Below are 27,867 nucleotides of genomic sequence, written 5' to 3'. Positions count from 1 at the left end.
TGGGCAATATCTCCTACAATATAACAGTAACATCCAGCAATAGATGTACTATGTTAAATCATAAAACATGCATGCTCTAAATTTATCTTTTTAAATATACAGTGACCACGAGCATTATTTCATCTGTGAAAGTTACTTCAAGTTCCATGAATGTCTTTCAAATTAAAGATGCACCTTTTTCCATTTTCCATGAGAAGGTGGCACTCATTTAACGAATTCCTCCAAAAAAAAGGCACAATGCACCTGCTCAGGTTTGATCACTCTATTTTTTTGTAGTAAATTCTAATTTGGGGATCATTTTATGACAAATTATGGAACAAATTGTGAATACTTCATATTTATTTAAAAAATAAATTTTAAAAAATTATACATAATATTTCATTAATATGAAATATCATTATTATGAAATATAATTATTATGAAATTACAGTATTATGAAGCTCAGGTTTTATTACTCTTTTTATTTTTTGTAGTAAAATTCTAATCTGGAGATCACTTTATGACAAATTATGGAACAAATTGTGAATACTTCATACTGATTTTTTAAAAAATAGATTTAAAAATATATACATCACAATATTTCATGAATATGAAATATCATTATTATGAAGTTCAGATTTGATCACTTTTTTTTTTGTAGTAAAATTCTAATCTGGGGATCACTTTATGACAAATTATGGAACAAACTGTGAATACTTCATACTGGTTTTTAAAAAGAAATTTAAAAATACTTAATAATATTTCATGAATATGAAATATTATTATGAAGTATTATATAGTATTATATTAAATCTCTATATTATTATATATTTCATATATATTATTATATATATTTATGAAATATTATGAAGTATAATTTCAATGATTTATTGATATATACTTCAATTATTTATTGATAATTTAAATCATACTTCAATTTTTAGGGTTTTTTTTGTACCAATCAGAAAAGCTTCAAGTGGAAATAAAACAAGTGCATCCTTAAAAACTGGTGAGAATGAAATTAAACTGAACAAACTTCAGATGCTGGCAAAGGGGGTTGTGTGTAGGAGAACACCAAGGAGAAAACTACCTTGAAGAAGTGGATATTTACATGACAGTCCTGGAAGAGACAGGAGAGGGAGAAACACTGCGTGGTTAGTAAGAGGCTGGCACAGCACAGCACCCACAATTAGCAGCAGAAATAAACAAATACAGACACAGCAGCAGCAGCAATACAGAAATGGACACGTCTGTTAAGCACAGAAAAACCCAGGAGAAATCAAAGGGCGTTAATCACAGGCAGGGCTGTGCTGCTCCTCAGCTCACAAACACACAGCCCATGCATGGAACAGCCTCTGGCAAAGCCTCCAGCTGTGCACAGCTGGCCAGGGGCACTGGGGCTCCCAGCCCTGAACAGGGGGGACAGCACACAGGCATTTGGGATATTTGGCCTCGCCTTGTTTTGCAACACGCATTTCATTTTTATGTAAGAGATGAGGAAATCCCTGCCATCGACGCGATATTTAAATTCTTCACCTCAAATCACATCCCAGTGAGAAAAGCCTTAAGGAATCAGCAAACTGAAAGCAGAGATTTGTGCCATCTAGTTAAGGAATTTCAAGTTCTCCAGTCTGAGTTGTGGTGAGTGGATGGGAAACCTCCAGACAACTGCATATGGGAATTCCCCCTGCCAAACTATAGTACAGAACAGATGGAGTCATCTAACAGCATCTCTATAATGCTGCAAACTATTCTCTAATGATTAAATATGCACAATTTAAAAATAGGAATGAGTGCCATGGCCAAAAAAAGCAGCTCTTCTTTTTATATCTCTTTATGCATAATGAGTGTGGATTGATGTGCCAGTGATATTTTGGCTGGTCATGATTTCAGTGTGGCTCAGTTTCTGTTTCTTGAAAAGTAAATTTCATCCTGTCATTTGCAATTTGAAGTGTCAGCAATGTTATTGCTCTTTCCATGTCCCCTTTGCTGACCTGCCTGAAGCTTCAAAGTGGGAATGAATATTGGTTAGAGACAGATATGGAAGAGACCATATATTTTATTTATTAAAAAAAAAAAGAGTAAAGTAAGTGCAGTGTAACAGCTCTGGGGCAAAGATGTAAAGTAATGTTTCCTTCCCAGCCCTTATAATACTTTACAGAGACCTGGAGAACTTAAGTCACAAACTGACAAAATCACAAGCTCCTGTACAGTTCATCTTGGGGGTTTTGTGGTTCTGTGTCTGTTTGTTTGTTTGGAGTGGATTTTCTGAATGAAAACAGATTAAATCAGTAAACCCCTGGGCTCTTAAGAAGCCACTGAAGTCCCTGGAGCATCTGCCATGGCCCTGGATATGCAACTGCAACATTTCCCCCAGCCTCCAGCTCAGATAAAGACAGCTCTAGGATGTCCTGGCCACTATTAAAGGAATGAAATATAATGTCCTTTTAACCTGAAGTTTTTGTGAATATCAGAAAAATGCCAGATTAAGAAAGTTCTGGCCTTCTCCTTTCTAATGAAGCAGACGGAAATGGATTTTTAAAAATTAAGAGGAGTGGTAAAGAGCTAAGAAATGCAGGGTCTGCACTGAAACAATCTGAACTGATGTACTGATGGTCAGAGAAGAAATTATAAATAAAAGAAAGGTTTTTCAGCATTAGACTGTAACAGCAACAAAGCTCATCAGAGATGGCGTTTGTGCCTCGATCTCTGGGGACATTTCTGTCCTGTTTAACACCAGCTGTGCTGCCACAAGGAGAGGCCTGATGCTGTAAAGCCATGAGCTGTGTGCACAGACACACAGCCTGAGGCTCCTGGGCTGGAAATTCAGGCCTGCACAAGGATTAACACACAAGTTTGGTCCAACAAAGTGCTGCCCTGCACCCTGGAGGAGCTCAGGAGCAGAAATATCTCTGAGATCCTGCATCACTGGAGAGGCTCCAGGTATTTATCACTGAGCCTGGTGGCCAAGCTCCCCATCTGTCCTGTTATCCTTCAAATCAGAAGGTATTCCAGAAGACATTTTCTTTAGGATCACAATAATGAGAAGGCATTTTAGAAGATATTTTCTTTGGGATCATAATGATAGCTCTGCTTGGAAGCACTGAGAGGTCACCAAAATGTCACCACCGCTGGCCACTTGCAGTGCTCAGACACGAGATCCACCCTGCTCTCAGCTCTGCCCCCTCTCCTCCTCTCTGGGCTGCAAAAGGGGACTGCATCAGCAATTCCATGGTCAAAGCAGCTGGAATCTCCCACACAAACAGGACTCAAAGCCAGCGATGTGGATGAGGATGTTTGTCCCCTCCCAGGGTGCAGGGACAGTCCCTGTGGTGGGACAACCGTCAGAGCTCTCAGAAATTAAGGGAAGGGTTTTGTTTCTGTCAAAGCCACCCAGAGAGCTACACTGAAGGAAATAATTAGAACAAAAGAACACATCTGACATGTGAAGAGTGTGCACCAGGAGGAGCATTGTGTGTCCTCCCAGAGAAGCTCTAAAATGAGAATTTTATAAGCAGAACCCCATTCCCTCAGAGCAATGTGCTGGGATCACTGCAATTGCCAGAGCTGGGTCTGGTGACTGAGCCTGCTCCCATCACCAACACACCCCGTGCTCAGTAAATGTGTCCATGGGTAAGGATTATGGCTGCTCTGTTCTTTGTTTAATTAAAAAAAATCCTTTATATGGGCCATAACAGCTGCTTTATTTTTAATAACATTTCTCAGTGCTGGTGATGTGGAAAGAAGGGGAGAGATCATAAAACAATTCACCAGCCTATTTTTAAATCAGTATTACTCTATTATTACTCTAAGGCGATATTTAAGTATCAAGAAGTGCCTTACTAAGCATGAAAAATAAAAAGGGCTTAACCAAACTAAAATAATATACCACAACAGAAGTTTTAGAATTTGCACATTTTCCCCCCCAAATTCAGGAAAAAAAGAATGATGCCCTAAATGGAAAAGGCATCTTACAGCTCAAATCACAACCAGGTTGGAAAAAATACCAGAAGGTTGCATTATTTCAATATTCTGCTTTTTTCTTTGACTAGAAAAGTACCGGAAGAAGGAAATAAGTACAAAACCAAGAGGAGATGCTGCAGTTAGAAGATTTCCTAGTTTGGGTCCATGGAGGCACCTGGGACTGTTGGGAGTTCCCATGGCAACTTCAGCACGGACAATTATGGAGCAGCCACAATTATTCTGAATATGCCTGGTGAGAAGGGAGTTTCATTTTGAGATGGCCACAAATAATGCCATTCCACAGAGAAAATTCACAACTAAAGGTTAGAAGCAACTGAAAAATAGTGACAGATTTTATCCTGCCTCCACTTCCTACAGGAGTGTATTTTTATCTCTACATATTAATAATGATGTATCATGTAAAAATCACTGAGGACAGATTTGATCACACTGCTAAATGAGCAGATAATAGATTTGTGAGTTTTAGTGAGAGGTGAGATCCAGAAAATATGTAGATTGAATACAATTTGTTGTGTAGAAAATACTGCATTGCACCTCTGCATAATATCCCTCAGTTTCTACATACTGCACAGGCCCATGGAGATTATACATAGAATATAATATAAAACTCCTTGCAATAAAATATGAAAGGTAAAAAAAGCACTATCCTCAATTCTTTTTTTTTCCAAATTTGGTCCCATTTGTTGAGAGGATCCATTCTGGGCAAAGGTTGAGTGTTAATTTTTCATCTGATTCAGATGTGGAAGAAAGGGCCATGAGGAAACTTCTCATGACAAATAGTTTTTAGCATTCAGTTACAAATATAAGTGAAGAGAAGGTTTGAATCTATTATTATTATTTACTTATTTATAATCTTTAGAGTATTTTATAATTATTATAATATTTATTAAGATATATTATATTATATTATATTATATTATATTATATTATATTATATTATATTATATTATATTATATTATATTATATTATATTATATTATATTATATTATATTATATTTTGTATTATTTTATTGTAGATTTACATTGAATAAATTACTTAGGAATAAGTGCTAGGAGGTTCAGTGAGCAAAGCAGCATTTCCATGAGATTTGTGTGGCTCAGAGCCACATTTCCAGAAGAAATCTGGGCTGTGAAGGTGATGTGCAAAGAAGGATGTGGTGGTAGAGTGTAAATGCTTTGAGATCAATGAGAGCTTGAGGCCAAATCTTAAAGTTGCCTGAAATATAGATGCAGGCAGATATTCTTAAAATTCTGATTTAAATGGGAAGCAGCTTCTAAGTGGTCTTGGAGGTCCTCCTAACCAAATTCTAAACTATACTTAAAAGGGCAAAGTCAATTTTCTGAACATCTTACCATTTTCAAGATCAGAAAGTACTTTCAGAAATTCTAAATTTACTTACTCTCTGGCCTTCTGTAAGCTGAAAATAATCTTACTCTTCCTTAATATGAAACAATGAAATCCTAATCCTAAAGTTTCTCTGCTCTTGTGTAGCTTAGGTTTGTACACAGCCCTTTACTCTGAAGACCACCATTATTTATTTTAAGTATTAGATATAAGTAATGCAATATTTTTGTGGAAATTGTTGTCATTTTGTACTCAAAGTTAAATCAGTGTAGCCTGGCTACCAATCACATGGTCACATATTAAAAAATAGATCAAGCACTGCAAGTGCAGCCTGGATTGGGAAGAACTCTGGAGTTTCTCCTTCCACAAACTGATAGATGGGAAGGTGGCACAGTGAGACCCCTTGGTCCATCTGTATTTTTTATCTCCTGACAAATTCATTCCCCCAGGAAAGCGACAGTCAAGACCTGCAATCTTCTTCCCGTAAGGCTCCAAAGCTGATTTTAGAACAGTGGAAATATTTATTTAGATGATGTCATTAAGTCACAAATAGCAGCATTTTTCTCAGTGCTGTCTACTTGTTCCTTATTACAGGACACCTAAAATAAGATGCCTGTGCAAGGCAGGATATAAATGATAACAGAAATAAAGCAAAAGATGATCAGAGTCAGCACCACTTCTGTGCCATACCAGAATAGCTAATAAGTGAAATACCACCATTCAGACATCTGTGCTGTGAATTCTCAGAATCCACCACAGTGATGCCCCTTGGAACCAAGGAATAACATTCCATGAGGGCTCTGCTTCCCTCTGCTCCTTCTTATCATGATAAACTTTGAGATAAGGAAAGAGGGTGAAGCCAAACCCTCCAGCCATGTAACACCACATTACACCAGCCCTGGCCCCTGACAATTCCAGGGTTTGTTCAGCTACCAATAATCTCATTTATCATCACTTTTAGAACTGTTCATTGTCCAGCTTGGGAAATTACAATTATTGGAGACACTGTGTGCCTGCTGAAGAGCCACTGCCTTCCCTGGATTAATTCAGCCACTCAAACAGCACCAAACAGACTGGCCCAGAACAGGGAGAGCCTCAAATACACAGTGCTGGGGCTGAACTAATTAGACTTTGAGACAGACTAATTATTTCTGAGACAGAGCTGCCCCTTGGTGAGACTGCTGTCTCTGAGACCAGGTCCAGTAGTTTTACATCAATCCTCTCAGGATTTCTACTCCACCTCATTGCAGGACATGGTTAAATCCTGACTGTTCTTCCTGCAACCAAAGTATTTACAGCAGGATTAAAATCAACCTCAGAGACTAAATTCAATATACAAACACACTGCATGTAATACCTGACATTTTTAACTGGACAATTTTAGTGACTTGGCTCTGTGCTGTCTCTGACCTGAGAAAAAAACAGGTAAATTTTTTTATATCACCAATATATAAATATCCACCCAATTCCAGACTCTGCATAATGCACAGAAACATGGACAGAAATATTTTTGAAGCTATTCTTTCTAGGGAGGATAAAAACCAAAAATGATCTTGAATAGCAAATGACCTAGTGCAGCAAAATGAAATCACACTGGTCAGATCACGACTGTAAAGAAAGGAAAATGGAATGGAGGCTCAAATACTTCTCAAATGTGTAACAAAAATCATAGTTCATGCTGCAGACATGGGAGCTGATCCAAATGGGTTCAGAAGAAATTGGAGCACCTTTTCTCTTTCCTTCTTGCAAGTTGAACATGTGCCGTTTTTCCTCACTTTCGTGGGTTAACCCATCTTTTATAATAACAATGGAGAATTCTGCCTGATGGTGAACATAGAAAATTGCCATTTCAGGTTGAAAGGAACAGGCAGGTTTGTTTATGCACAACAGGTACATTCATTATGTCTGGATAAACAGCGTGGCTAAGGTTGGGAAGTGCAGCCTGGAATATTTCCAGCTCGTGGCTGTGTGAGCTGGGAGAGCAGGCAGGGAGAGGAGCAAACCCCTCCCACCCCAGGCCATACCTGGGCTCCTGGGCTCACTGGCCAGCAAATATTTTGCTGTGATTCTGGCTGTGGTTGTCAGAAGAGGCAGATAACAAAAAAACTCCTTTGTGTGGCACACGGGACCACCCTTGCGGCTACCAACTTCTCCAGCTGGCACCACAGGAGGCAAGACACTGCAAAAAGCATCCCTTTTCTCTGGACTTTCTTACTTGTACATACCCAGCAATACCTTAAAAAATCAACATCCTTCCCCACACTACAGAGATCAGAGTTTCACATAAAAACCTTCTGCAAAGACTTTAAAGCTCCAAAGTGTGAACATTGAAAGTATTTTCTTAAAACACCCCAAGTTACAGTGCGAAACATTCAAAGTATTAAAGTACCATTGTTTCTGAGGATTTCATTTGTCAAATAATGCAGATATCAGTGATAGTGGCTGGCAGATCTTGCAGCAATTGTTAAAAGACATTGAAATTATTACATATACTTGACATAACATATTTTAAAATACCAACTTCTAAGTGTCATAGCAGAGAAGCTGAAGTGTCAGGAAAATGATGGCATGTCTGAATTAAACCATTTGGTCCAATCTTCAAGAAAACCACAGACACCCAGAGCTGTCACAGGGACAGAAATAGGAGCACTCTAACATATGTATCATTTAACAGATTTTTTTTTTGCAGTGAAGTGAAGAATAAATGCAATATTTAGTTGCACACATCTGTGTTTAATCCTCACCTCAAACTTCTGTCGGAGCTCTGCATTTCCATCTTCATCAGCATCTGGAATTGGAACATTGTAGTATTCACCCTCTTCTTGATTCAGCAGCTTGTACCTGTGACAGATTTCAGAAAAAAATGGTGACTTTATGTTTTTTTCCTGATAGATTTAAAAATCTGATTTTGTTGTTTGTGTGTGGTTTGTATCAATGTCACAGGTATGCAAAGAACTGATCTCAAAGACTTGAAGCAAACTCAGAAATAGAAGATATTTTACCTGAAATCAGATCTTTCATCCCAAGCTATCTGTCAAGGCAGTTTAATGGACAAGGAGATTCTTCCCACTCATGCTGGGATTTGATGGGAGACTCCAACCCTTTGTCTCCAGTGCTTCCATAGCCCTACACAACTGCCTTTGAAGAAATGTCCTTTTTGAGAAGTGATGAGTCCTACCCTCTCCTGGCAGGTAATGACGTGGCATTTCATGAGATCAGTTTCCATGTGCTTTGAATTTGCAGAGCTATATATAACATGATACACCAAGTATTGAACACATCATATTGGAGATAAAAATAAAATTTGTATCACAAGACCGTGTTCACAGAATTGAGTTTGCAGCAGCTCCTGGCTCCAGCAGAAGTTTCAGGAACACCATAAAAGAAAAGGAATTGTTTTATTATCCCCCTTTGATATATATAGCCTGTGTTTCCTAGGTTTAGTTGCACTTCAGTGAATTTATAGCCTGAAACACAGCAAAAAGCTCAAATAAAAGGTAGATCACATTGAAAAAAGAAAGGACAAGTTTAAAACTTTTGGTGACATATTCTCTCCTTCTCTTTTCAGAAACTCTTACCATCCACTGGCTGGCATTTTCATAAGCTCTGACACCCCAAAAGAGAGTGACCCCATGAAATCATTCCTGGTGGTTCGATCCCAGTCCCAGACCTCCACGGATAACCGGCGATCTTTGTCTGTAGGTTTTAATTTACTAAAAAAGGAGAGAAATGGAGGAGCTGTCAACAACAAAATAAACAATGAAATGCATCCAAAGACCCCCAGGAAATCAGGGTGTTGAACTCACAACGTGAATGACTCATTCCAGTCTGGATTCAGGGTAGAACGGATGGTTTTTGTTTTTTGTTTGCTTTCATTCTTAGGATCTGGGATGAGCTTCAGTTTGACATAAGGATCTGAAAGTCCATTTGGATCCATGGGAATGAGGTTTTTTGCTTCTCTCACTGTCAATATAAAACACAGGATTACACATCACTGTAAAAAAGAAATTACATGTCAGGCCAGAGCTATTGAGGCAGGTTGACAAATAAATAAGATGTGAAGCCTACCTGTCAGACTTGGCATGGGAGAAACTACTTGTTTAAAGAAAGGTTGTACTGAGTGATATTTATAAGAATAGCAGGGAGCAGTGACAGGAGAGAAGAGTGATTCACAAGCAACACACAGCTCCCAGGCAGCTCTCCCTGCAGTGCAATGATTAAATACCCAAATCCATCACTAATTTTTCTGAGCAGGTACCAACTCTGTGCTTTTGTTCCCTCATCACTCTCAGGTTATACAACCACAGATTAGGAGGCAAATACTGTAAGAGGCAGAGGCAGATCACAGGGGATTGCAGGGGATCAGGTGTTTGACACAAGCCTTTTTGGAAGGTTCCTAGCACCACCCTTCCCACAGATTCATGGCTCATTAGTTGTCAGATGGAATCCTTGGGGAGCACTGTCATGACAGCAACCAAAGGAAAAGTGCAGGGAACACAAGTGCAGCTCCAGCTTCACAAAAATCCTAATGCAGCTTTTTATTTTGACAATGCCAAAGGCAGAAACAAGGTGAGTTAATTCATCTTGAGCTGTTGCTGATCCCCAGGGAGAGAGGGAACACTCAGGAACTGCAGCTGGGGAGTGCAGGGAGCCCCACAGGGTGAGCACAGCCAGCACTGCCCTCCCTCTGGCAAACTGAGCAGCATTACACATCCTGGAGTGTCAGGAGCCAGGACATCCCTCTGGCTGTTCTGAGCAGCCCAGACCCTGCCAGGGGGCTCAGAGACCCTGGCACAGAGCCCCAAATGCCCCTGTGGTTTTGATTATGACCTTGTGGAGCAAGTTACCCACCTTAGATGAAGAGCTGCAAGCCATGACAAATTAAGTAGAATGACAGTGAATTTATCACAAGGTGAAAAAGCAGATTTTGGGATTTTTTAGAATGGAGGTTCAGGGGGCAAGATGGAGGGATCTGGGCATGTCCAGCCCTTTCTCCCTCTTCTTCTTCTTGGCCTCCATCTTCTGCTGTGATGGTGGCACTTACAGACTGGTTTAGAGCAGAAGTTCAGTGTCTAACATCGATGATGGAGATTGGGAATTAATTGTAAACATTGTACATGTAGTTTTTAGTATAAACACATAACACCACCCTGGGAGCAGACAGTGTGCCTGGAACTGTCCTGCTGGAAGGACCTCAGCAGGGCAGGAGAAAGGATTTTATAGATAATTTACAATAAACAACCTTAACACCAAGAAATGAAGAGCCCTGACTCCTTCAAGTGCCAGGATGGAAAAGGGACTTTCTAACTTTTCTCAGGGTCACTCTGACCAGCTAGAGCTCCCAACACTGGAAGAGGAATTCTGGAGAATAAAAGGTGAATTTCCCTCATGCTGTGAAACCCAATCCCAGCTGATGAACTGGGACCAGGCTGGGATGGGGAATTTGGAGTTCACAGCTGAGCATCTCAAAACCTGGGGCTTGTTTGGGACAGAAAAGAGCTTCCACCAGGAATTCCCTTGCGACAGGCAGAGTTTTAGGTTAGAACTGGCTCTGAAGGAAGATTGCAAGAAGCTTTGGGGTGCCATGGCTCCTAAGGGAGGAAAGAACTCACTGGAGAGAATGTCCAGGGCTGGCACTGCCCTCAGCCACTGCTTTCATTCAGGAAGTCTTCCTAAAATTTACCTGCCTAACTGAACAAATCTGAAGGGAAATTTAGGAAAGATAAACCATTTAGCAACTTAGTATTTTTTGATGAAAAGTGGGTTTCCTACAGAAATCTGTAATTTAGAGCCACTTAAAAGTCAGTCAGAGCTAATTAAAAAGAAAAAAGGTGTCAGGATCTTCAGCAATGTCTTGTTTGCTCAAGACATTGTCCTCCTCTTCCCCCAGATTTAAATGGCATTTTCATATTACAACCCCAAAATTCTGGACCTTCCCAGGATTTCAATTTGTTCTTTCCCAGCATGGAGGTTAAAAGGCATCCAAACAACAGAGATATTTTATATTTTATATATACAATATATATTTTTAATATATAATATATATATTATATATATATCTTATATATTTTACATATATAATTTCAGATATAAATTTTATATATTTTATATAAATTCATATAAATTTTATAAATAAATTTATGTTAATATTATATATAAAATGTATATTTTTAATCTATTATTTATATTTTATATATAGAATAAGAGGACTACAGGAATGTAAGCTACTGCTTTGGAAGATTCTACTTTGTCAAGATAATTCTCATGCAGAACAGATACTCTGATGTAAATTAATTAATGAAATTAGATCATGGCTGGAAATGAATCACATTAACTTGACCCAACAGTTGATACTGATTAAGTTTCTTAAATTTCTGGTTTTAAAAGGAGAGACAGAAAATGCTTATGGGCTAAAATTTTAGAATAAAGTGTAATTCTATTCACTATGTGCATTCCTCAAAGAATTATATCAGGAAAATTTCACTGTGTGTTAAAAGAACAGAGCAGAACCATGCAGTTTTCTTACAGACCATTTCATTTGTACTTTTCTACAATCCATGAGTAAAGCTGACAAGGTTTTGCAGCTGGGGAAATGATTCCTTTCAGGCCAGAGAAATTGTCCCCACTCTCATTTACTCTGAGTTTGCCCTCTGGAGGTTTTCACACCTGCGGTCAGCTGGAAAAACATTTATTTTCAACCCATTTAAAAAAAAACAAAACACCCAATTTTTAAAATTCAGTGCACTGAAAAGAATCTTCAAATACTTCCAAGGAATAACACTGAGATTAAAGAACTTATTTTAGCTCAGTATTTACAATCCCAAAGGGAGTAAGAACCATGAAGCAAGTGAAGGATGAAGTGACAGCTTTCAGTGCAAGCTGCTTTCTCTCATCCTATATTTGGGTTTATTACTGCTTTTTTAGTGGGTTTTTTTTTTCAGTGTTCTTCTGGTTTTTGTGACTGTACTGCCAGGTTTGGCACAGCAGATACTACTTCAAAATCCACTTTTTGATTTTTATTTCTAAAATAAAAAAATATGGCTGCACTTTACCATAAGTGAGGAGCAGAACTCTCCATGTGTTCTAAAAATACATTAGTAACTTTTCTGCTAAAATTCTCTAAACAAAATTGCTTAATTTTACCATCTCCAGAATGAGCTTTTATGTTTAAATTTTCCCTGCAGAGGCCCAGCATGAATCAGGCAGAATTTGGAGGGATGGACTGGGGGGATGTGGAGGCTCTGCCAAGGACAGATCCCTGGTCAAAGCCACCCCTGCCCAGCCCTGAGAAAAGCTGCAAATCAAAATCAGCTCTGGCACCATGTGTAAAACTGCTGCTTTCTCCTGCAGCAAACATAGAAAATAGAAAAAAAAAAAAACACCCCAAAAAACTCTAAATGCAAGAAAGAGAAGCTCAAAGATTAATTGGGAAGAAAAATGCAACACGTACTAAAAGCAGGCTGCTAACGAAGTCATTATCTCACTCCCTGGTTTAAGATTTCTGGCCCATTTGTACTTTTGTCTGCATAATTAATACCCTCAGACATCTTTTTCCAACTGACTTAGCACTTCTTTTCCTGAGGAAACAGAGTGATGATACTTGTGCTAAATAGTGCTTATCAAGAATTAGCATGAAGTGGTTCATCTCTTCAGCGCGCCCTATTTTTAACAGGACAGATCAGGCCTCTCTTGCAGAATTGACATGAGAAGAGATTCCCCTCCCCACCAAAGGCAATATTTCTTGTGTGTGGCTGAGAAAGTTAAATGAAAAATAACTCCACCAAAATAAATCAATGTACAGCAGCTGAATTCTGCTCTAATTGTAACCATGGCAAGCAATCTCATCCTGCTTGGTAATTATTGGTTAATTAAACTCTACACTGTGACAGAGATGTTACTCTAAATTAGAGAAGGTTGAAGAGAGTTGCAGTTCAGCCTCACTTTGGGTAAAACCTGAAATACTGCATGTCAGTTTTCTGCCATAAATATTAGGGATGATAACAATCTCTGTACTGAGGAAAGCCAGCAGGAAAATTCATGAACACTTTGCTCAGACTGGATTCTTAACGGGACTGAGAAAGTCCACAGATAAAAAGACAACAAAGAGAAGCATGGATTGATGGCTCCAACAAATCCAGTCTTGCTCAGGTTTTCTTCTAAAACCCCAAAAAATTGTCAACTTGCATTATGGACAAAATGTGCCATTTTCCTCCTCCTTGTTAATGGATATCAAAAATAAATATTCAGTGGAAAATTCAGATTATTTGATGACTGTGCTATGGCTCTTCTATCAAGTACTGCTTATAAACCAGCAGTACCCATCCAGGAGCCATTGCTAAAATTGGGACACCCACATTTCCAGGAATAGTGTGAGGACATGAGCAAATACAGAGCTGCTTCGTAGGTATTCATCCTTTAAATAAAAACCTAAATAAAACAGAGTGGGCTGACAGAGAACAACCAACATTTCTTGTAAAGAGAAGAACTTCAGGCAGCACTTTAAGGAATTTAGAGAGAGGATGACAAAGCTGAAACTCCTTCCATGAGATTGTGCAGTTGCAAGCCATATGCAGTTGTGGATTTACAGCTTCTTGTGGTACCAGCAGATAAATTTAATCATGGGGATGACTAAATAAATGTTTCTGTCCCTAGGACAAAGCTGAGTGATTGGAGCATGAGTCCACTCAGTTCCTTCACAAGTGAGTCACAGCTCCCTGTTTCCTGAACTCCCAAATTAGGATAATTTGGGATAATGTGGATAATAAAACAGTTTACTAATCACAGCAAGCATTTCTTGCCAATCCTTTAGTCCTGCAGGCAGCTGAGATGAGCAGAATTCTCTCACCCTCGTGCCAAAAGCAGCTTTAGGAGACACTGCAAGATTCCAGTGGTCTCACCTGGTGTAGGATCCAGAAAAATGAAGGAAAAGTGGGACTGCTGTTAGCTCCAATACATCATAAAGCTCCTGTCTTCTCACAACAAAGCATTTTTAAATTGTTCAAAATTCTCATTGCCTCCTGAAGAAGTTTCTGGTGCAGATTTTCTGATTTGCCCAGTTCCAGGTGCCTCAGTGAGGACAGAGGATCTTGCACTCCCAACCAAGGAACTTTTCCCCCCAGTACCCTCCTGCACCCTTAATCACCCTTAATGTTTAAAACATCTCCTAATACTGAAAACAGTCTTTCTTCTCATTTTTGCATTTGTATTCTTTGCATGCAAAACCCAAAGCTGCCTCCAAAGCACAGCTTTCACTGAAGATTTTTTAGGAGATTTTAAACTCACTGAACTCTTCCTTTCTGTGCTTGTGACTCACAGGTACAACTGACTGAAACAAATCCTGCTTTCCAGGCAATTTTCAGTCTCTGCTTCTCATCACTAAAAGGCTTTCAGAGATGAGACTTTTCTCTATTCCATAACTAGGGAAGATTTCTTTTCATGTCCCTCCCAAGCCCAGTGCCTGAGCCCTGAGAAATGGCAGCAGAATGAACATTTGCACTGTACAAGTGATGTACAAGGAACAGCTGAACAATATCCTTGTCCAGAACAAAAAGAAAAATGAACCAATGTTGCACAAGACTTGATTCCTCTGTATTTATTGTGATATTCTCTCCTACTAACAAAAAATGTGCCATCATCTCTAATACTTCTTCCCAATTTCTTCTGTCTGCAATAGGATCTCCAGGCTCAAGCTCACCAGGAAATCTCTTAGAAACAATTCTATTTTAGCTTTAACGGAGATTATCTTTACAAAAAATACCATTTTAAAATATAAGCACTTCTGGGTAGGACAGCTGCTTAATGAAACAAAAATCTTACCACAAGATGGATCAAATAATCTGGAAAAGGCTTCAGGCTGTTACATTTCTAATTCTTATCTTATATAAATATATAGGATCTAGTTAATATTTTTGGATGCATGCAGATGGCCATTCTGAAAAATTAATGTTTTTTTAAAACACCTTGCATTGCCTGTTTCTTCATGGTAAAGTGAATTTAATGACTGAAGTGGGAAGAAGATTTTAGTTGTCACCAGGGCTGGCATTGCTAAAGGCACAGCTTTCCCTGTAATGACTGCAGCAACCCTGCAGATTCTGGGAATGTCAGAAAGAAGATATTAGTGAAGCAAACCATGAGATTAATGTTTTTTGAGATGTTTAAAATGTCTCCCACATGGAAACAATTATTTGGGATTTGGTACCAAAAGCAGGTCAAACAGCCAGAATATTCATTTATGTTCCCTTTTAAAATCAGCTGCAGATACTATGAAATGAATGCTAACAAAGACAGACACCACCACTGACCTAGAAAATCAAAATAAAATTATCACAGTGTGCACAGTGGGGTCTTTTAAGGAAGCAGTTTTGATGAGAATCTTGAAATGAGCCAAAACTCTGCAGTTTGTGTCCCCAGCCTGCCTGGGTGCAGGCTCCTGCCCCAGCTGCAGGACAGGACATTAACATGCAGTGCCAGGAGATGGCTCATTCATAAAAAATATTCCTAAAAAACCTGGGAAATGTCCAGTGGGGAGCCCAGAGCTCCTGGGGAGATCATTGCTGCAGAACCTGCTGTGTGCTCCCAACCTCTGCAGGCATCACTCACAGCTCTCCTCTGCTCTTAAATAACAGCAGCACCACTGAAAAATAAAACCAGATTTTCTGACAGCTTAGGAAAATACAGTTAAAGCCCCCTTGGAAATTCTGGGCTGTGCCTGTATGTGTTTTAATTACAGATTCACCACTGTCCTGTCTGTAAATGAGTGTCAGGAGGGCAGATCCTCCCTGTCAGCTGCTGTCACATCCAACTTCCAGGGCCTGAGAGGTCACAGTCTCAAGTCTCAATATCATGGCAGCATTTTATATATCAGTGCACCAGATGGGGTTATTTTTCTCCCAAAGGTTATTGTTCTTTCACTATAAAAATAATTCAAAAAATAAAGTTAAAAAAATCAGAACTGTGATTCAACCACCTACGAGCTCACTCAGAAGAGCCCTAAATTATAAGATGGGTCAAGGAGTAAATGCAAGAGTGAAAAAACTTTTAGCACACATCAGGAGGAAGAAAATTCAGTGTAAAAAGCAGAGATTAAGAATAGCAAAAAGCACTTTACTATGCTTAAGTGCAAACCCCCCACGTCAATCCAACCTGTGAAAGGGTCACGAACTCAGAGATTTCAGAAATATGCAAGAGTGTTTCTATAAAAAGAAAACTACCACATTTCTGTGCTGCAAGTGCCATAAATTATTAATATTCAACTCAACTCTCAAGCAAGTAACTCAACCATTGAAAACAAAGCGCTGATGTTTAAGAATTACAGCACAAATGAGCATTGAATGGGGCAGATTGAGCAGCCCTGGAGAAGATGGTGAGGTTGTGGCAGAGGATATCAATCAATCTCTGGTATCAGTTGATATCTGAGGGTATCAATCCAAAATTCCAGCTCCTTTGGGAAGAGGTGCTGCAGAGTCCCTACAGTTCCCACAGAAAAACCTGGGTGCCCACACTGATGCACCTGGGTTGAAGATCTGACTTCACTAACTGGAATTAAATGTGTTTATACACAGGACTGAATTATTCCCACAATTAATTCCATTCAGAACCTGCCAAGCTGGAGATTGTGAATAATCTGAGGGAGCCACTGGGCAGCTCCTTCCTAGAATTCAGTGGGAATTAAAACCCAGCCCAATTTCCAGCATGTTCTCAGGAAAACACTCCGTGTGTGTGCACTGGAATCAAAAGGCACCTTCAGAGAAGCACGCAGAAAAGAGAAATTGGGATGTGCCAGATGAACCACAGATGAATAATAGATGAGATTAGATCCAAACAGGATCCCACCCTGCAGCTGTGCCCTGGTGGGGCTGGCACACTTGGGATGCCCATGGATCTGCACCAAAACCAGTGGCAGCTCTCCTTCAGCAGCACAAATGCTGGAAATGTTTTGCACTCAATCAAGGCTGGCTGGGAAGGAACCAGCAGGAACTAATTAACAACCCAGACAGGATGCAGAGCAGGGATATTGAGGAATTCAGCTGGAGGAGTTCAACACCTACAGAGCAATTCCTCTGAAACAGATGCAGAGAAAGGCTCAAACCGAAAAGTCAATCATTGATTATTTTTCCTGCTGTTCATAAACCTCCTGGACATTTCATTCACCTCCTTTCCCAAAGCTAAAGGCAGTGATGTTGTGCTCGGGAGCACTGAGAACTGCAAATTCTTACAAAGGTTTTGTCAGTAAGTATTTTAGAAGCAATGGCATTCTAGGAGAATATTTCTGCATTTTGTAATACGTCCATGAACTGCCAATTACTAATTTCCTTTTCAGTTAAACACACACAAAAGGCACCAAAAAATGTCATTTTGGCCCAGCCCATATGATATTTTTTATATTAAAAAAAAAGCAGCTTGCTTTCAGGACAATTGTCATTTTTGGAAGTGCTGACAAGCCTTACCCACAACAACAGCACTGCAATTGTTTTATACATAACAAAGTTATAATAAACATTCTTCTTGTTAAACCAGAAACCTATTTAATTGGGGGATGGAAATGTTTTATTTATAAACACAATAGAAATGGTTTTGCCAAGTACACTCACACCTAAAAGAGCCTGTGGAGAAAACCTGTAAAATATCTGTTACAATTTTACCACGTTCACCTCTCAGACAAGACCTTTTCAAATAAAACTGTGAACGTAAAGAATCCTTGTTTGAATAATCACTTTACACTGCCTTGCTTCCACAATGACTTGTGATAAACGTTTTTGTCCCTAAAAGGATTAAAAACCAACTGAATCATCAGGAAATAAGCACATGTTATTTGTCAAATTATGTGCATTATTGCAGAAAGTTTAAGCCATATTTAAGAGCCTTGCTGCAAAGTGGCCCAGAATAAAGCAAATATTGAATTTTGTCACTCGGATGATTTTTAAATTAATTCCCTCTCATGGTACAATTACTTTTAGAAGCTGCATCACCATCTCTGAAACGCCTCATTACTAAGTGAAACCACCTTCTGCTAATGACAGTACCTTGGACAAATTTCCCCCTCCCACGTTGACAGGAAGCTCTTTGAAAAGTTAAGCCACAATTAAGCATCACTTGGGATCTATTCTGATCCTTTCTAACTAAATTTTATCAAACTTCTCCCTTTCAATGCGTTTTACAGGCTTTGACAGGAGAATATGGAGGTATTTGGATTTAGAGAGAACAAAGCCATGGAGGAATAATGTCAGCAGGGGAGTTTGCTGGGGCTGGAAGCTGTGAAAATTCAGTGATGGTCTGATTTTCTCTATGCAAAGGAGAGGTTCTAAGAAACCTCCAGCTTTGTCCTGCTGTGACTTTGGCCCCGAATTCAGTTCCATTTGGCAGCAATAAAAGCTCTGTGCTCTGTTCTGGCTTCACGGAGTGTGTTCTGGAATTCCAGGCTTGGGATGGGTCTGTGGGGGTGTGGGTGTGCACATCTGGGTGTGCACAGCCACAGGTTATTCCCAAATCCCAGAGAAATGCTTCCAAGGAAAGGAACTGTTACCCTCTCCTTGCATCCTTCTTTTCTCCGCCTCCTCTCCATCTTGGTAACCTTAAACTTACAGAATGTGAGAACTATCTCTTTTTATTTTAAAACTCACTGGGAGTAGTATTTGGGATTGAATCCCAGTTGCCTTTGTTTATTCAATACTCTCAAATACAGGAAACAACTCCTCAGCTGATGGAGGTTCAGTGTATGTCTCATGCTCTGAAGATGATGGGGAACTTCCTGAGCAGCAACTCATCCTGCTGGGCTCTTCTGACAAGGAAAACTGACAATACAGCGATTTTCTAACTAGAATTTCCAAGTTTTTAAAGCTGTTTCTACGGATTTATTTTTATGAACACAACTTCCTAGAGTTTCTTAATCCAAAGCCCTGCTGTATGAAATCCTCCCACTTCTGGAAGGAAATTCTCCATCAGAGAATTTTCCATTACTGCACAAAGATCTGACCAAGGTACACAAACTCACAGTGTGTATCACACATTTGTAAAACCTGAAAGACTCCAAAATGAGCAGTTTACCTGTAACTTCCAGTTTGTCACCAGTGACTTCAGCCTTCAGATAAATCCTTCCTCTCTTCTCTGTGTGGTCCATGCCACAGAGGCTTGGGACGTTTATCACACATTGCTTGTGAACGTTCATGTCACAGGCTGTGGACAAAAAATGGTTCAGACACCCATGAGAAGCTAAAAATGACTAAGAAAACAGAGCATTCACGTCAGCAATGAAGGAAGGAAGGTTTAATTGATTATTAGGTTTTGATAGTGGGAGTCTTCCAAGACAAATTAAACACAAGGAGAACACCAGAGCTCGACTACAAACTGAACTGAAATTCCAGTCTTTGAGAGTGTATTCACCCAGACAGTCCAAAGAGAGGCTTTCTCAAAATTGCCATGACAAAGGCTCTTCAGCCACATCAAACTGAGTACACCATGTTCTCAGCAGAAGAGGTGATTTTAATTACTAAGTTATTATAGTCCTGAAATATCCACTTGAAATACACCAGCACTATAAATAGCTGACATTTGAAATTGTATTTTCCAGAGAAATGAAGTAAGGAGCTGTTATGCAGGGCTTCCACTCCCTTTCTAGAGCAGCAGAAGGAAACTTCACTCACTGTCACACTTCATGCCCTGGTGCAGGAGCCCGTAGAGCAGGGACCCGCAGTGGTCACAGAAGGTGGGGCTCCCATAGGTGTGGATCTTGAACTTGTGCTTGCTTCTGGGATCCTGCAGGGAAAACAAACACAGATGCTGAGTCCTGAAAGATAAACTGACACACCTTTAATTTATTACTTCAAATACCAAAAGCTTTCCAGCTATGCAAATTATGCTGCAGGAAAATACGTTTCAGTGTCTGGCTTGTCCTCAGTGGTACCTGCATTGGCACAGCCACATTGCCTCAGTTCCTAATTCTCCTTTTTATGGTGCTGTAAGAAAAAATGTGTCAGCTCAGGCTTGTTCCCATGATTTATGGACATTAAAATTCATTTACTGACTGCTCACATACATAAAGTTTAATGGCAGTGTTCAATCTGTGGCTGAAGACTCACAGACTAATTACAGAGTGTTATTGTCACTGCTCTGAAATGTGACACAAAATACAGCAGGAGAACTGGGAAGAAACTGTTCATGGGCTAATCTGGAACACAGTCCAATGACTGTAAAATCAGGATTTTACAGATGGGATCATCTTGACATGCTGCAACTTTATAATCTCTATTGTTGTGAATGAAGGAACGAATTCTAACTTGGCACACGGTAAATATTTTACAGAGATTGCTGTTCTCAGCTGATTTTTGAGCAGAGAAACTTAAAAGAGTGAGGACATTTTAAGGCCATCAGCAGCTTGGAAATGTTTCCTAATTTAGGCCCAGTGAAAGGGAATACACCCAAATCACTTAAACACTTGAACATCCAAAGACATCTGCTGTTTCTGTAGGAGTATGGGTCCCCTCTGGAAAATCAGGAACATTTATTTCAGAGGAAGAAACCACATCTTCCATGTGTTCACCCATGCCAGGCACATTGCAGAGCTCCAGATGTGCAATGCCAGAGCCAACGAGGGGATGGCCCTGTCCTGTGCACACCCTTTAAATCCTCAAATCCTTTATGAGCCCTCCCTGCTGCTCCAGCTGCATTTCAGTCAGAACCATCCCTGCACAGCCTAGGGCACAAACTGGGGGGATCAGTGACTCTTCATTAAAAACCACACTGGGCTTTGAAATCCATCCTTGCTAATCTCTTTTCAGAAAGACTTTGGAAATCAGAAATGCCAGGTCTGAAACACCCTCAATGGAAACACAGCTGCAAAACAACTAATTGAAATGTTTCCTTTCTGTCCACACTTTGTATTGTACCTTTGTATTAAGAACTGTTTAATTGACTTATAAATATACTGATTTTTAAAATTTACCTGCCTCTCAAAGCTTTCCAAAAAATCAAAAGGGAAGCCCAACATGTCAGTCAAAAGGGAAAACCTGCTGACTCTTTCCTCAAAAGGAAAACTCTCTCTAGTATAAGTGCTTTCTGAAGAAATTTGGGAGCTTTGATTAGTAATTCTCACAAAAATATGGCTATGAGAAGGCAAAAGTTTGCCTTCAAATTTTACTATTTTGCCATATTATCCTTTGTGAAGGTTTTTAGTGTTTTGCTGGCATTCTTCATGTGGAATTCATTTGCTATTGATTCTGAGTTTTGCAGTGAATCTATAACCACTTTTCACTGTATGGAAGGAATCACAGAACACCCAGGATAACGCATAAAGAATTTACATTACAAATGGAAATTGAAACTATTTCAATAATTCTGCTCGTTGTAACAGCCTGAGACACAAACTGCTACCAACTGTATTTATTTTGTAAACACAGTGAACCTCAGTGGAGTGACAGCCAGGGCTCCAGAGAACATCTGTTTCATTATTTATTAAAGGCTCAGCAACAGGCCTGGTGGCTCAGGGTCATGGGAACGTGGCTGTGCAGAAGGGCTCTCTGGTGGCTCACTGACTGTGTGCCTTCCAAACAATTTAAACCACAGTTGGGAAGTTAATTCTTCCCTAAATTGGTTTGTTTAGATGACAGAAGGGGACTTGATGCCTTATAAATATCTACACTTAAACATGACTCTGGTAAGACATCTGTGGCTGAGAAGGACAAAAGGCACAGTTCCTAAGAATTACATTGAATAAACAGAGGTTTAAAGTTGTGTTTGACATCTGGCACAAGTGCTATTTATGAGTATAAAGTAATGGCATAGAGGGGAAGGAAATTATTACATTCAATGTCTACTAAATACATTGAACCTGTGTATTAGACTGAAATTATGTAACACTACCAAATAACTTCATTCCAAGCTATGGGAAATTATTGCAGTCTAATGTCTACTAAATACATTGAACCTGCATATTATACTGAAATTATGGAACACTGCCAAATTATTTCATTGCAAGCAATGGAATGTGCCTGTAATTAAGTTAAGCAGGGGTGTGTGTGGCTTACAAATGTTGTGACATGTAAGGACAATGTTCTGCACTCACTGAGAACCAGCACAGGGCTGGGCTGCTTTTCAGTGCCTGACTACAGAGCTCTGTGTGGCTACAAAACCCCAGGAAAAGCATTCTTAGAGAACAACAAAAACCAGCCACATCAACAAATAAATCAATCAAACTGGATCAAACTTTGGAGTTGGCCCTGCAGGACACAATGTATAAAATTTGAATCAGTGTTTGCTTTCTACGCTGAATCTTATTTTTCTATCCTTGTTTGAAAATTCCTCTCTGGGCCCTTTCAAATCAACAATCTTGATATGAATTGGATTTTTTAAGAAGAAGCAAAATGTTCTGACTATTATTAGCTGTTATTATTCTATATCCACACACAAAGTCCTTCATAACAAGAAGAGGACAATGGAAAATAGAACCAAAACTACTCCTGAACTGGAAACTTTGTAGGAAATCTCTCTTTAAAGATCCCTTTAATAGAATGTCCTAAAAAACATTTAAAGCCTGCCACATAAGAGAGTACACTCCTCATCAGTGTTTTATCCTATTTTCTGCTTCAATCCCATGGTTTTTTTGGTTTTTTTTTTTTTTGGTAACTTGAAGTCCAGAAAGTACTCTTATTTAGGAAGCAAGTCCAAGACCATTTAGAGAAAGCCAAGAGATCACTATCTACCCATCACAGATGACAGAATTTTCATTTTATTTCCATATTTACGAGGATTTCTCATGCACTCAGAACTACCCTTGAATCTATACCTCATATTTAATTACAAGCAATCATATTAATAATAATTACTACATTGCCAGCTGTAATTACTTCTATTAATGGCAATTATTTTATCAGTTGTTAATACAGGTTCATACTTCCCAGTATTAAATATGCATTAATGAACTTATGTGCATCATAGAGGAAATCATGTTGTCCTTAGCATTTCTTTGGCTAAAGGCAAACTATGGAGCTGAAGGAAATCTCCTGTAAATTTTCTTCAAAAATCTCATTTTCATCAATGTAAACTTTCAATAATTCCCAAAGCAGAGCTGGCAGCCCCATTTTGTAGTAAACACAGGGAGCCAAGCCAGGATCTGACAGATGAACTGCCAAATAATGGCTGCTATTTGCAAGAGAATTGAACTTTGCATTAAACTTGGCATAGATTAATTGTGAAGCTCTGAAGGGAAAACCTACTTCTGCTTCCAAAATCCATCAAAGTTCTGAGGGGGGAAAGTGGCATTGGGAAAGCAATGGGGAAGGACTTGTTCAGAAGTGATGGATGATGTGCTCCATTAAACTTTGTGTTATTTTCCTGCTAAAAAAGTGAATTCTTCAGTCCTTCATTTTTGCAAGTACAATGCAATAGAGTTAATTAAATGGGATAAAAACTTCTGGGCAATTGACACCACAGACATTTGGATATTTTTCTTTGAAAAACCTTTGAACTGGCAAAAATTACCCTGCATTTGTATGCTTTCTAATAGACTGGGGTTTCAGAGCCTGCAGTGACACACATGGGTGTTTATCCCTATAAAGATGAACCAGGCATCTACACCCCACACAGCTCTGCAAAAATCAGAATATTATCCATCAGTCTTAAAGCTGAGATGTGATTACACAGGGAGGGCTGCACACACTGGCACCAGGTGGAACAACTGAAAAACCCAAAAGTGAAGCAGAAACAAAACAAATAATGAGTTTGCAGAAATGACTTGTCCAGAGAGCTCAGAGGGTTCAGCCAGGAATCCTGCCACACTCCAGCAGAGGGAAGCAGAAGAACACAGAGGCATCTCCCCAAAGCCCACGCATTTTTCCATCTATCTACTGCCCTGAGATCCATCCTGCCACCATCCCTGCCTTCTCCCTTTGTTTAGCACAGATGAGCCCATTTCCTTTATTGAACAGCAGTGGAAAGCACCCCCCTGTGAGGAATCATTCCGCGCTTTCTGTGCCTCTGAGGCGGGGGTGTGCAATAATTGAAAGTGCATGGTTAACCAGCAGCACATGTCACACTGTGCCTTACACAGCTCAGGAGCACTGCAGCTCACAGTTCTGCCTAAAAGCTCCCTTCTGAGCAGGATTTTATTCCCCCTGATAGCAGCACTGAGCCTGCTATAATTCTGCCAGCATTAAATCACCACATTGCCTTTAATTTGAAAACAGACAAACCCCACTCTGTGCGATGGTGCAGCACTGGAGGTTTTATATCAGATTTTTTATTACTTGGGAGCTCTTTTCATGGGCTGCAGCTTGGCTGTGCCAATAACTGTGTCAGCAGGGCCAAGGACCAACCCTGCCCTGGGCTGATCCCAGCATGGGCAGCAGGGAGGGGGCTCTGCCCCTCAGGTGAGAGCTCACCTGCAGAGCTGCCCCAGCACAGGGAGGAGCTGCAGCTGCTGGGGAGAGCCCAGAAGGCAGGGATGGATGGGATACTGGGAATTGGGAATTCCTGCTTGTGAGGGTGGGCAGGTCCTGGCACAGGGTGCCCAAAGCAGCTGTGGCTGCCCCGGGATCCCTGGAATGTCCCAGGCCAGGCTGGACACTGGGGCTTGGAGCAGCCTGGGACAGTGGAAGTGGCCCTGCCACGGCAGGGGTGGCACTGGATGGGCTTGAAGGTCTCTTCTCACTCAGTTCTATGATTCTGTGCTATGAATTTAATGGGACTGGTCCAGGTCCTTGATACGCAGGGGATGGACTTGGTGACTTGTGAGTACAGGAGAGCTGGGACCAGAAAAGTGAGGGTACAGCAGCAGTGGGGGACAAGCCCAGGATCTTTGTGATGTGGTATTTTATTCCTGCTAGCTGGATGTGGGCTGTATCTATTTTTGTATCTCATTATGATCAACATTTGGGCTGGCACTGGATGGGCTTTAAGGTCGCCTCCAACCCAAACATTCTGTGACTCTGTGACCTGTCAGTGCCAGAGCCTGGGCTGGTGACTGAGGTGTGAGGAAAAAGAACCATTTCCAGTCACAATGCCAACACATGAATGTTAACAAGGTGTTATGCAGGAGATAAGATTAACTTATTAAAAATTGCCTATGGATGGTGAAAGGATTTTTTTGCCTACCTGAACAGCTATTTTTGTGATCATGAAGAAGCAGAAAATGCAAAAATGCAAGTGTGTAAAAACATTTTCAGAGAAACAGAGAATAATATTTTTCATTACAAAAAAACCTTAAAGGAGTTCTGCAGATGAGTTGTGAAGTCCTCAGGTTGTATCAGGGCCTACTATAACAAAGAAAAATTTTGTGTAAAGAAATGCAAATGTACCCAAATTTCCATATTGCATTTCCATAACAGAACACACACAAGATTATTCTTCATCCCCAGTCAAAATTTCATATATATATAAATGTATATGCAGTTACTAATTTAAAAGGCGTACAAGAAAAAGAAGCTTAACATTTTCAAACTACTTCACTTGGACAAAAGAAAAAAGTAATTCCTGAATGTCAGTAGCACAAATTGTGGCATGTTTGTATTTCTACTGAAAACAGGGGTGACAATATAGTACATATATGCAAAACAACTCACAAATGGTTACAAGAGACTGGAGGTCACTGTTCCTCTTTACCAAGGGAAAAGCCCAGAAGGACTGGCAGGTGTTTTCCCCCCTTTAAAACACAGCCTTTAACCATTCCCTGCTGTGACAGCACCACTGAATCCCACATCTTCATTAGTCTGCCCTCCAAAGATCTTCAGCAGCATGGATGTGCTGCAGCAGATAATGAAACCACTGCAATTTGTACTGCACATATTTCCCTTAAAACAGCTCCAACTTCCCCAAGTGAATACCAAGTTAATAAAACATACTTGAGAATATATTTGAGTGTGGTTTGCTCTGTACAGAGCCAAATCCTACATTCAGCCCACGCTGTCCTCAGGGGCAAATTTCCCTCTCAGTTCTGGAGGTCTCCAGTTTTTCTCAGCACCTTCCAAGCAGTGACTACAACATCCAGGCTCCCGCTCACCACACCTGTCTGAGACATTTTCGTCTGTTTGCTATTTATTTTTGCACTGAGAAAACAAAAATATTGATTGGTGATTTGCTCTGCATGCTAATTTAAGAAAACAGCTCCAACTTTAAAGCTGCAAGAGCCAAGGAGCCAGATGTGTCTACTGGAAATAACTTCCAGGGTTTAAAATATGGTTCCTGTCATCAGAGTTCAAAAGCAAGGAAGAGGAAAAAGTCCTTGTTTAACTGGTTACCAGTTTGCTCTTCCCTGGCTGAGTGAGACTGGGAGCAAAGAGAATCTGAGACTCTTGGGAATTATTAAATCATACAATTTTTTAATACAGAATGTAAAAATGCTTAAAGCTTGCTTCAGATTTTCCCTCTCAGAGCTGCAGTGCAGAGAAGTTGTATTGCTTTCAGAAAAGTGAAATAAAAGATCAGACCTCAAAATCAGACTTCTACTGCCTTAAAACAGAAATTTCCCAGAAGGGGTGAGGCTGGCTGGGATCTGAGACTCCTGAGGCCAAACTGGGCTCAAAGTGGGGAAATCAGCAGGGTTGGGTTCATGGGGTTTCTCCTCCCCAGAGCTCCAAATTCACCTGCCAAGCACCCAAATAATTTTTTCCAGGCTGACACACCAAGAGCTCCTTCCTGCAGTGGAGGAGGACAGGAATGGCATGAGTGTGCTTTCCTCCTTGGTGAGGAATTACACCCAGGCTCTTTCCAGGAATCTTCCTCCAGGCAGAATGTGAAGATCAGAGTGACTCAAAGGAATAACTTGGAGAAAGAATTCATTCATTCATTCATTCAATCCACTGACACCTGCAGGATGGGAAACCTGAACATACTGAGAGGTGTTCAGAGCATAAATAGAGTTGTATTCAACTCTACCCTAACAGTGTAAGGTACTGGTAGGGTAGGGAAATAAAGACTAAGCAAAAATAGCAAAAATAGAGATTATTTAGCCTTTGCAAACCCTGCTGTGCCTCAGCACCTGGAAGCAGCTGCAGCACAGCAAGTTCAAAATCCAGCCATTCCTCCCTGGCCTCGAGGGCTGGGATGACATTCAGAAACGAAGAATGATTCTCAAGTGCTGGAGAAGAAAAGTCTTTCATGATTACAAATGACACCCCAGCAAAAAATGACAACAAAAATCTCTTTTCCCTTTATGTTAATAAGACCACTTTTATTCTTTACTACTCTAAAGAGAATTAAGAAAGTACACAAACAGAAAAAAGTGTCTTTAAAGAAAATTAAAGTTTTCCAATCAACTGTCTCTTCTCTGTAATTGTACAGAAGAGCACAACGTGAGTAGAGTTCAAAATGATTCAAAGGCAGATTTTTCAGTCCCCTCCTGGAATTCACAGAAAATTATTATTTTTAATTAAAAGAAACAGGTGGTCATTGAATCAAGTGATTTTGATTGCTGCCTTTTGTTCATGTTCTTCTTGCATAGAATAGAACTGATTGAATTGGCAAAGGGAGAAAGAAGATCTGCATGACTCTACTCCCAGGGATTTGTAATTTCCTAATTACTAGAAAGACACATAAATCCGGAAGGGACTCGGTGTTTACTGGCTATTTTTTC

At 39.9% G+C, this 27,867-nt stretch overlaps 2 protein-coding genes across 4 annotated transcripts in view; both read right to left on the bottom strand.

The window, feature by feature from the left end:
• Nucleotides 1–27,867, bottom strand: part of PRKCA (protein kinase C alpha) — a 149,208-nt gene that overhangs the window by 35,075 nt on the left and 86,266 nt on the right. For 2 of the 3 annotated variants that reach the window (XR_009115473.1, XM_058038734.1), the window contains exons 4-9: nt 19,949–20,060; nt 19,353–19,481; nt 9,116–9,272; nt 8,888–9,022; nt 8,054–8,150; nt 1,070–1,099 (exon numbers count right to left, since the gene is read on the bottom strand). Coding sequence is in view for 2 of the 3 variants with exons in the window: in XM_058038734.1 (XP_057894717.1) it covers nt 1,070–1,099; nt 8,054–8,150; nt 8,888–9,022; nt 9,116–9,272; nt 19,353–19,481; nt 19,949–20,060 (660 nt within the window). In the remaining variant the exon portion in view is untranslated. The remainder of the gene's footprint in view (nt 1–1,069; nt 1,100–8,053; nt 8,151–8,887; nt 9,023–9,115; nt 9,273–19,352; nt 19,482–19,948; nt 20,061–27,867) is intronic. The other variant, XM_058038735.1, reaches the window with a different exon arrangement.
• CACNG5 (calcium voltage-gated channel auxiliary subunit gamma 5) overlaps nt 1–27,867 on the bottom strand; it is a 173,782-nt gene that overhangs the window by 60,043 nt on the left and 85,872 nt on the right. The window lies entirely within an intron of this gene.

The sequence above is a fragment of the Melospiza georgiana genome, chromosome 21, assembly GCF_028018845.1.
Source record: "Melospiza georgiana isolate bMelGeo1 chromosome 21, bMelGeo1.pri, whole genome shotgun sequence".
NCBI classification, from domain to species: Eukaryota; Metazoa; Chordata; class Aves; order Passeriformes; family Passerellidae; genus Melospiza; species Melospiza georgiana.
The sequence above is the reverse complement of the archived record's forward strand: the minus strand, read 5'-3'. Positions and strand labels throughout refer to the sequence as shown.